Source organism: Corvus kubaryi, unplaced genomic scaffold (genome assembly GCF_017639235.1).
Source record: "Corvus kubaryi isolate FWS band 111438036 unplaced genomic scaffold, C.kubaryi_AGA036_p1.0 37387, whole genome shotgun sequence".
NCBI lineage: Eukaryota > Metazoa > Chordata > Aves > Passeriformes > Corvidae > Corvus > Corvus kubaryi.
The window spans coordinates 1356588-1366982 of record NW_024581129.1 but is presented as its reverse complement, the minus strand read 5'-3'; the positions used below and the strand labels follow the sequence as shown (position 1 = coordinate 1366982).

At 42.3% G+C, this 10395-nt stretch overlaps 1 protein-coding gene across 3 annotated transcripts; it reads left to right on the top strand.

The window, feature by feature from the left end:
* The first annotated feature begins 116 nt into the window (after positions 1-116).
* On the top strand, positions 117-9496 carry KNOP1 (lysine rich nucleolar protein 1). Of its 3 annotated transcripts, none has more exons than XM_042037417.1 (5): positions 120-367; positions 907-2272; positions 5899-5967; positions 6462-6539; positions 8879-9496. In XM_042037417.1, exons 2-5 carry the CDS (start codon positions 908-910, stop codon positions 9188-9190), a joined length of 1824 nt encoding a protein of 607 aa, XP_041893351.1. In that variant the 5' UTR covers positions 120-367; position 907; the 3' UTR covers positions 9191-9496. The 3 variants fall into 3 exon arrangements, with proteins under 3 accessions (XP_041893352.1, XP_041893351.1, XP_041893350.1); XM_042037416.1 differs by having other exon boundaries at positions 120-468; XM_042037418.1 differs by lacking the exons at positions 5899-5967; positions 6462-6539 and having other exon boundaries at positions 117-468.
* Positions 9497-10395: the final 899 nt, after the last annotated feature.

Genomic DNA, 10395 nt, shown 5'->3' with positions numbered 1-10395 from the left:
GGCCGCCCTCAGCCCGTGCCCGGCCGGGGCTGTGGCGGTCCCGGGGCCGGAGCGGGCCGGGCCGCGCGGTGCCAGCCCGTCCCCGCGGTGCGCAGCCGGTGGAGGGGCGCGGAGAGCCCGGCGGCTGCCCCGGGACCGCCACAGCCCCGGCCGGGCACGGGCTGAGGGCGGCCCCGGAGGGAGGCCCGGCAGGCAGGGACGGGGAGGGGGGGCTGTGCTAGGGTTGATGTTCCGGACAGGGTGCCTTAGTGACATCTTGTGTATTAGCCATTAAAAACCGAGTGGGAGTAATTGGGTTGGTCAGGAAAGGCGGGGAGTGTCGGCAGAGAGGTGCCAAAGGCTTCTCTGCTGTAACCGATTCATTGGTGTAAGTGTCCTGAGAAAAGAAACGGAGTGCAAAGATAAGAAATCACAGATAGAAGCAAATTTGAGGTTGTAATTCAGGTGCTTTGGAAGGATCTTGTAATGGTGAGTGGGCACTAAAGTGATGTGATCACTAAACTGATGTGAAGTCCAGTGTTAAATTAGTGAAAAGTCTTGGGTATGTGGAAAACCACCCTAACTATACATACATAGACATACACACGTTTATGTTTTGCCATTTAGGAAAGCTTTTGAGAGGGTAGGTATTTCTGTGAAAATGTCATGCTCTGCAACTGCCAAAAAGACAAATAGCTGCAAACTGAGTAGGACAAGGTACACTAAGGAACAGTACAGAAACCCCACCCCAGTATTTTCTAGGCTCTGTGCAGTTCTGGCTCCCCATCATGGAAAGCAGACTGAAATTAAGAGTGTCGGGGACAGTGGGAGATAAGGAATGGTTTCAGAATAAAGGAAGACCAAATAGGTTAGGACTTGTATCATCTCTTTGAAGCAGTTCACTAACATCTTCATTTCCTTTTTTAGAATGATAGTAAAGAAAAAGAGAAAAGAAATTCATGAGGAACCTGTACAGAAAAAGAAAAAGGTGAAGACAATCATTAAAATTGAGGAAGATGTTCAGACTGTCATTAAAACTGAGGACAATGGCCACCTCAAGAAAAAAATGAAGACAAGGAAAAAGGACAGTTTAAAAGATGAATGTTTACACAAATTGCAACCAAAGAATAATAAGAAAAACAAGAAGAAAGTTGGCTCTGAATTACTCAGAGAAGCTCATTTAGAAAACTTCGTGAATGTAAAAGGTCATCTGGATTTCGAACTTCAAGAAGAATCAGAGGAACGAATTAAAATACTCAAAAAGAAGAAAAAAAAAGTCCGGTGTAATTTCTCCTTGGAGGATAATGAGAGTAGTGCCGTGGAGCTTTCAAATCATCACACAGATGGTGCTAAGAGAAATGAACCCTCTTTAAAAAAAAAGAGAAAGAATACTCTTTTGAATTTGGAATTGGATGGTGAGGTAAAGAAGAAAAAAAAGAAGAAAGGCAGTTTTTCACTGGAGGACATCCAGGACAGTGAACAAAAGCAATCTGCAAAAGTTTGTAACAAACCCCACACATGCATTGCACAAGAAGCAGCTTTTAGGGGTGAAAGCTGTGACACAGATAATGCCCAGAATGGTGGGGAGAGTTGTGTGAGAAGAAAGAAGAAGAAAAAGAAAGATAAGTCTGACTGCATTTTACCACTGGCAGATAATCAAGACAACATACATCAAGTTCCTGGTAGCCCCATTGCATTAAGTGACTTCAGAAAAAGGAAGAAACATAATTCCTGGGAATTTACATTGACAAGCAGAGAGGAAGAGGACAAAATTAAGAACTCTGGGAGTATCAAAGAGAAGAAGAAGAAAAAGAGAAGCAAAGATATTTCTTCCTCAGTCTGTGAAGAAGATAAGGAGGATTGGAGTCACAGCATGCCTTATAAGCATCTCCCAGCACAGCACAAAGTTGAGCTTGAGGAAGAAGAGCTGTCTGGAAGAAAATGCAGGAAGAATTTCGAGGATAATATTGAAGTCAGCAAAAAGAAAAAGAAGACTAAGAAAAAGGAGAAGGAAACAACATATTCAGAAACCTCTTTAAACAATGAAAGTGCCTCTAAAAGCCAAAAAATACTGCTAGAAAGCAATAAAAAGAAGAGAGAGAGTGAAATGGAGCAAGCTCAGTGTGTTGCAGGGGACGCTGTAGATGGGGCATTATGCAATAGTAATCCTGTGCTCTGTGACAGAAAAGGGAAAAAAAGAAAAAAAGTACCACCACAGGACTTTGCTGAAGAGCTAGGTTCAGAAGCAAATGCAAAAAAGATGAAGACAGAATTACCAGGGAATGAGTCACTGGTGAGTTTTTGGGAGGAGGGCAGCTCTGCACGCTCCTGCTCAGGAATTGAAGGCCTTTCAGGCAGTTTCCTCCTTTGCAGGCTGTTGTGCCTGTTCCTGGCATGGAGGTCACTGAGGGCCCTGCTGGCTGGTGGGAAGCAGGATCAGCTCATGGAGTTCAGCATGCCAGAGCTGAGAGAGGCACAGGACATGCTGAGCTGGAGGGGGCTCACAGGGATCATCGAGCCCAGCTCTTCAGTGAATGGCCCCTCCAGGGATCCAGCACAACCTGGGCACTGCCAGCTGCGGGCTCCAGCTGAGCTGATCCTGTGGCTCACGGGGAAGCCTTGATGCCTGCTGCTGTAATCATGTAGTGCTTCAGCTGTGAAAATGTAAATATTACAACTAACAGCAAGTATTGGCCCAAAAAGAAAATAGATTTGTATACTCATAAATGTTCAGTTGCTCTTAGCATTAAGTGGCAACACTCTTCATAAAACAGGGGTTTAATGCCATGTCATTTACCCTGAGCAGGTTGGTAATGTTGGCAGCATGAGTGCATCTAACTGTATTTGTTAGACTTTTCCTCAGGCTTTGCTGCTGTTAGTGTGGAATTATGTAATGTTAGAAACAAAGGGCAGGGTTGGCCAAAACCTGTTGACTAATTTGGACAAAACTTCAGAGGAAATCCTGGGAATCCTAAGTGTAGGCTGGGCCAAGAGCATTGAAATATAAATTCTGATAGAAAAATACTAGAGAGCTGTACACAGTTATAATTAAAAGAATAAATCTGTGCAAGAAAACAGACAGATGTCAGAGCTGTGTAGATTGTAACTGAAGGGAAAAGGGGGATTGTAACCAGACTGAGTGTTAAAGGAAATCCCATCCCAGAGTCTTGCAGTACTGCCATTTCTGAGGTAAAACAAGCATGGGGAGGAGCTGATGAAATATTTGAAATACAGATGTTTTTTCTTTGATGGTTTTTTCTCCAAAATTAGACTATTAAGATCATGTTTTATTGACTTAATCTTTCTTCTTTACCTGCTCAGAGTCATGTTTTAAAGCTAAGGGTACCAGAAGTTAGTACCTGCATGCCCAACTGCTGTTGTTATCATTAGGAATTAAGCTGTGAGATGCTCAGAAAATCAGTTGGTATCTATCTGTATTTTTAGCTGCTTAAACTTCACTTTGAAAACAGCACGTTGCAAGTCGTTGGGGGGTTGTTTTTATTTCCATAGGTTGGGAAGCTGCATGCCTGTTGCTTTTTATCAAGAATTTTGAATGCTTGGCGTATTTAAATGTCAAGCACTTGTTCATAAAGTATCATTGGAGATTTTTGTAAACGAAGGGTAGAGCAGGCCACAGTGTGAGCTGCTTCTCAGGCTCACTTCATGGTGTGCTTTGCTTTGTTGTGCACTCAGATGCAGTTTCCTCAAGTTCTGTGGAAACCTGGCAGCTGTCTGGTGTCCAGTGCTAATAATTAAATACAGATTTATGTGGAGACCCAGATCAGGCTTTTTCACAGGGGCTTGTGAGGGGACTGTGTATGCTTATCAGTCATGAGGTGAGCAGATGTTTGGGGCCTTCAGCTTGGATTTCTCCTTTTGACCTTTCAAAAGGACGAGGTGGTTTTATTGCTGGATATATTTTCTAATTAAATTGGTATTGCTTTTTTGAGACTGTTGGACATTATTTGGATTCTTGCAGCTGCTGACATTGTGTAGAGGCAAGATAAGCCCTACCATGAGATGTAAACTTGCATGCCCAGTTAAAATGGAAACCACAGCAAAAATACCTTGCAAACAGCTGAGAAGAAGGGAGTAGGGTGATGCATATTTTGTTGCTCATTCCCACAGGCAGCTCCTTTAATAATAAAAAAATACTTAAGAGAAAATCTGACTATTGAGAAGTCGGGGTTAATCAGCTCTAGCGAGTTCCAGTTCCTGCCAGGCCAAAAGACACTGCATTATAAATGGCTGATAATGTGGTCTTGCATTTAACTGTGCCATCGTCCCGAAACATTTAAGTCTACAGCATGTCACACACTCTGCATGCCTTGAAAAAGCCTTTGCTGAGCTTGTGCTACAAGCAAAAGAGCAAATTTTAAAGACAGTGTGGAGTGATATCTGTTTAATGTCAATGATTGATGTTTTTCTCATTGGATGCCACTGCAGTCAACTCAGGCAGAGTGAGGAGGAGTGAGGACTCAGCTGTGATGTTGTTTGCCAGCAGACAGCATAACCCTACCACATGTGAATGTGCTCCTTTTCCATGAAGGTGGAGGAGGCTTGGCACACCTCCACGAGGGTAGTTTTTTCCACTCAGTAGCCCTCAGCAGGTCAGCCCTGTGCTGGGAATTAGCAGGGATGGGGGTGCTCCCTCCTTCTGGCTAAAAAAAAAAAAATATGCTGCAGTTGTTTGCAGAATCCTGTCAGGACAGTTTTCCTGCTTGTTTTAGTAGATCTGAAAAGACAGTACCAGGCCATCTAGAAGTAAATTGGGGGTTGGTTTTGGTTTCTTCTTTTCATCCAGGAGCATGAGCTCTCCTTCCTGCAGTGTTCTCGTGTTTTTAATAGTGCATGTACTTGTGTGTGTGAAAGCAGTGTGTAAGAGGTGCTTTTGGAAAATGAGGTAAAGCATTGATGGCTTTTAATAAAACTCAAGCCTCAAAAAAGTAACAGCAGGTTCTGCTGACAGAAGTACGTTACAAATCTTTCCTTGTCGTTTCCCTGGCTGGTTCATGCTTGGTTTATTATGTTAGCTGTATCAATAGATCTTCCCTTTGGCCACTTTTTGCAGGCTGGCCTAAAGCTTATGGCTCTCATTTGCCACTATCCTGGACTTATTACTTATCCTGTTATACTGGATGTCCCAAAAGCTTATCCTAATTACAAATTTGGAAAAGCAAGGCTGGGGACAGTGGTCTAGGCACTCCATCCACTGGGAGCAAAAGCTGCTGAAGGGCTGCACTTTGTGGAAGTGTGATCAGTGTCTGGTTGCCTGTGGATCCTGCCATCCAGCCCATCCATTCCTTCTGGAACTGCTCTGTCTCTTCCATCAGCTCCCTGTTCCTGGCTCCCAAATGTGCAGTGGTGTCCTGTTTGCTGCCATTGTAGGAGACACCTGATGGATCACACTTGCTACTCCCTGTGCTCCTTCCAGACTGGAAGCTCCTTGGGGACCATCATCCATGAGGGAGCACAGTGCAGCTGCCTCTTGATTGGTTTTTGTTTGTTTATTTGTTTCAGAGAGACCTTTATTTATTTTACCTCCAATTTCTAATTTGTTTTAACTTTCATTCTCTCTGTGCCTTTCTTCAAGTATAAATTTAAGCTTCTACGAAATGGTTTCATCTGAAATTACTCTGCCTGCAAATGTTACTGTGTGTGCCAGTGTTGTTGGCAGGTCCCTTTTAATGTGTGAATCTAAAAATCATTTATCTTGATTAAAAGAAAAAATCTCTGTGAGGTTTCTCCATAGGAATACACAGATTTAATTGGCATTTTCATTTTAGATCTGACTATTTCTTCTTGCCCCAGTACTACTGAGTGCTTAGTGTTTTAACTACTTTTGTGGTAAGAGCTGTGTAAATTCTAATTAACCAGAATGGATAAAAATAATCATACAAGCTTTTTCCTGTTTTACAGGAACATCTAGATGGTGTAATTATTGTGCAGGAAAAGAAAGGAAACTGTGATGAAATTAGCATAGACAAGGTATGCTTTGTCTTAATCGGGTAAGATCTAAAGCAAGTCAGCATTTAACATATGCATAGGAATTGATACAAAAAAACTGCTTTGTTGCTTATCTATGCGTAGATTTCACTAAACAAAGCGCTGCTTAAAGTGTGCTTTATGCATGGGTTAAGTCCAAAATGTACAGCTCCAGTCAATGTCAGAACTAAGTAACTTAGTAGGTTAAATACACATTTCTCTGCCTCATCAGTGTTGGCAGTTTCAGCATAGCTGTTGCCTGCAGTTAGAAAATTAACCTGATACAGCAAAACACTCATTCAACATATCACTAAAAAATTACAGTTCTTGTGTTGAGTGTGTGAAAGGATCTCATGCAACTTTTAATTATCCTTGCAAAATTCTGAAGATAACTAATTATTTTATTCTTCTCTTATTATTTCATTGTGAATAAATTGTCATGTAGCACACAGGACACAGTGCCTTAATGCTGCATGTGTAATTTTTCCGCACACCAGGTGAGGCGGCAGGCCCTGCAAGAAGAAATTGATAGAGAATCTGGCAGAACCAAGGCTTTCAGTTCCGCAGTGGGACAGGTATGTGTGAGCTTAGGCCTCGACCCGATGGAAATGCTGTGTCCCAGGGCAAGCTCCCATAAAAAACACTGTGCTCTTCTTTGCATGTGGCTTGGCACAACAGAGTTCCTTCTGACTGCAGGCTTAAGGTCAGGCTATAGAACAAGTGGGTACAGTGCCAAGAGTCCGAGAGCTGAGCAGCGAACTCGCTGGCATTGTACAGTGCTCCCATCATCAGGCCTCAAAAACAGTATTTTCTCTGGTTCCCCTGGAGAATGAGCCATCAAAAATTGCTACAGAAGCCTTTTCTGCTTACTGTGAAATACGAGTAATGTCTGGGCTGTGGCTGCAGCAGTCACTGAAGTGTATCTGATTTCTTACCTGCAAGGCTTTGCACACATTCAGCAGCAGGGACACGTGGAAAGGTGAAGGCTGACAGCTGTTAACACACGTGTGTGATATTTAGAGTCAGTCCTCTCGTGGCTTCTGCATTTTTGCCCCACCTCTTTGAAAGATGATTCTTTGTTCTTTGCTTTTGCATCCTACTCAGCCTGGCTCCTGACAGATTCCCAGTAAGGTGGTGGAAGCTTGCAGTAGTGTTTAGCCAGAGGTAAGAAGATTAAGGTGGAGAGAAAGCTTTGCTAGTAATTCAGACTCCTGCTGTTTTGCAAGACTGCCAGAATGCCTAGAAAGCTGGAATATGCCTCAAACAAATGCCAGAAACAACTTCTGTAGATTCTAACATAGTGGGAGGGAGTCTGTGTAGCTCTGGAACTGCAACTGTCTAATAGTCTCTGAAGTCATTGAGAAAAATAACATCCTTGGCAGGAGATCTCAGTTCTTTGGCACTGGTCTGTCTCTGTTTAGTAGCATGCAGAAGAATAGAAGCTGTGAAAACTAATTCATCCGCTCCACAAAGAGTGAGCTGGAAATGCTTCAGCACAAGCTGTGTGTAGTGCCTGCCAGCAGCTCACTTAAAACCAGAGTTTTGACAAGCCATAATTATATTTGCATCTGTGCAGATGTCTCCCATTGCAAAGGGAGGACCTGGGTTTATTTGTCTGTGGCTCGTGTGTGTCTGTATCTGTCACAGACTGGGCTCACACAGCAGCTTGCCTTTGTGCAAGGCCAAAAGGCTGAAGTATTATGGGTAGCTTCCTTTCAATACCAGGTATTCTGGCCTGTGATGGTGAATGATACTCCACCCTTGCATTTTTCTTTTAACTTAAAAAACCCTGCTGTAGCTTGCCTGCAGTATTTTGTAGTGTGCTGTGTGTCGTGTTGGCTGTCTGCTGGAGAGTGACTGTTTCATGCAAGCTACAACTGTTCTGTTGGAAGGATTTCAGGCTGACATCAACATACCACTGAACTCACATTTTGTCTTTGGATGTAGCCAGCTTAGTCTGTTTAATTAATAATCAGACATTCTGCCATTTATTATCGTGCCCAATTTTAAAGAGAAAATTGTGAGCAGAAATCCTGCCAAAAATATTTATAAATGACTGCATAGCTGTAGCTCAGGAGTCAAATATACCCTTTAATAATGAAGCCTGTTCTGAGGTAAGCTGAAGTTCATGGACTTTGTAAATCCTATAGTGTATCTGGGGTTTTCCACAAACAACTGAAACCTCATTTTCCTGGACATGGCCTCCTCAGAAAGGAGCCAGAGTCTGCAGACAGAAGGAAAATCGTGAAGGGGTGAGCTAGTTCATAGAAAAAAGTGCAAATACAGTGAATACAAAGAACGTGGCACACTGCAAGGGAGGGGAGGCTTTTAGAGAACTAGACTCAGTCCTGTTGGATAGGGGAGGCCCTCTGGTTGTGCATGCTTACAATATTAGTTGTAATTAGTGGGATGAGAATGCAAATATGGCTTAAAGCTTCTAAGCCAGATTAAAAACTGTCTCCACAACTAACATTACAAAACACTGCTGGAAACAACAGCTCCCTAACTAGGCAGTGGGAAAATGAAAAGATAACCATATAAAGTGACAGTGAAAGAGGATTAAGTCTGACAGTTTTCTTAGAATAAGAGATGCTGTCTGGCTCTTTGAGCTGGGTAAATAGATAGCAGAAAGCCAGGATTCCTAAGGACAGAGGGAAAGGAGATTCTCAAAGCACATTAACCCCTGTCTCCAGGTTAAATGGCCTGAAATGCTAATGAAGGTGCACTCAGGCAGAGTTAGGTCAGTCTTTTACCATATCCTTCAACAGGTGCTGCCCATGGAATAACAGCTTCCAGCTCTGTCACCCTGTCAGGCTTTTGTAGCTAGTTCTGTTCTCACGGTACACAGCCAGAAATTGTCTTCCTTGGTCTTGGTATTTCTTAATTTTAGTGTTAACCCTGTTTTGCCTCACAGGATACGAAGCTCGGACAGTGGAGTACAGCTACTTTCAGAAGTTCTGAGGAACAAATGAAGTTTTTTAGACTTATGGGTGGCTTTAAAAAGGGTTCTGTGCCTATCCAAAATCTTTCAGCAACTATGAACAAACCAAACATGGCTCTGAACAAGGAAGGGGAGGAGAAGTTACAGCAGGCCCTGAAGATGGAGTTTGATAAAGCAATGGACTTGAAGCAACACAGAGGAATTGGTCTCGGATTTCAACCTACTGCCAACAAAAAAGTATACATAGACAAATACACATCTAGATCTATAAAACTTGAAGATTAAAACTCTTGAAATAATAAAAAGAACAAAATTTGTTTTTACTTTCCACATCTTTGTACTTGAAATAACAAAATGCCCAAGAAATTTAGTTTGTGAGGTACTTGAGGTACAAGGTTTCAACTGCATATACCAGTGGAGCTGGGTCCACACTTCATCTGAACAGTAAAGTTTTGAAACCTTCACCATGTTTGTTCTACAAAGCAAGAGACAGCCTCCTTCAAAGACTGAAGATGAGCGCCATGCCTGCAGTTAGCTGGAATTTGGTAATTTTTTTTAAATGCTGATTTAATAAACTTACTGTTATCTATATCTTATTGATTTAAAAGGATTTTATTGTTCTCTAAAATCTTCGTATCTTTTGGTGAGTGGTACAAAGTGATGGTGCTTTTATGGTGCTTTACTTTGAAGACACACTAGTGGTGTGCCCTCAAATTTGATGAGGGCAGACTTTTAACTCAGTAGTTCTTAAGAAACTAACATCTTTAGAGTGATGGATAGCATTGAACATCCTCTATATTTGAACTATGCTCTGGCAGTTGGATTTTCAATCAGCAGCTGTTGTCTGAAAGTAAAAGCATTTTGGAGAGCAGTACCAAATACAATGGATCTAGACTCACTAAATTATAGAAAGCAACATAATTTTAATAATGTGCTTATTGGGTTCATTATGCATCAGTCTGAATGAAATTTCTGACCTTTGGATTTTCAGACAACCTGTACTTGAACTGGCCTTTTAGCAAGAGTACAGAATACAAGACACTTGTGTACGTGTTCAGAATTCAGGAGGCCAGAGCAGTCTGGCCATGTACTGCTTGAAGTGACAAAAAGTAGTGAAAAGCTCACACACCTTATTACTGGCTGTGCCATTTGTTATGGCAGATGGTGTTAAGTTTTAGTGCAGCTCTGGTTTTGACCATCTCTCATGTCCAGTTTCTCAGAGTGGTTGTGTTAGCTTCTAAGCTAGATATTTAGACTTTCCTCTTGGTATCTAACCAGATTTCTGCCTGTCCTTGAGCTATTTTTGCACTAATAAAAAAGCAGTAAAACAGCCAGCAGCATTTCTCATGGCAGTCTTGCATCAATAAAGAAACTGAAGTTACACTGTGCTCAAAAGAAACAGGCAAGAATTGGTGCCTGCCTGGGGAGGAGGAATGGTTGGGCCCTTCGTAAGCCTGCTGAGTTTCATCTCCCAGAGTCTGGAACAATTC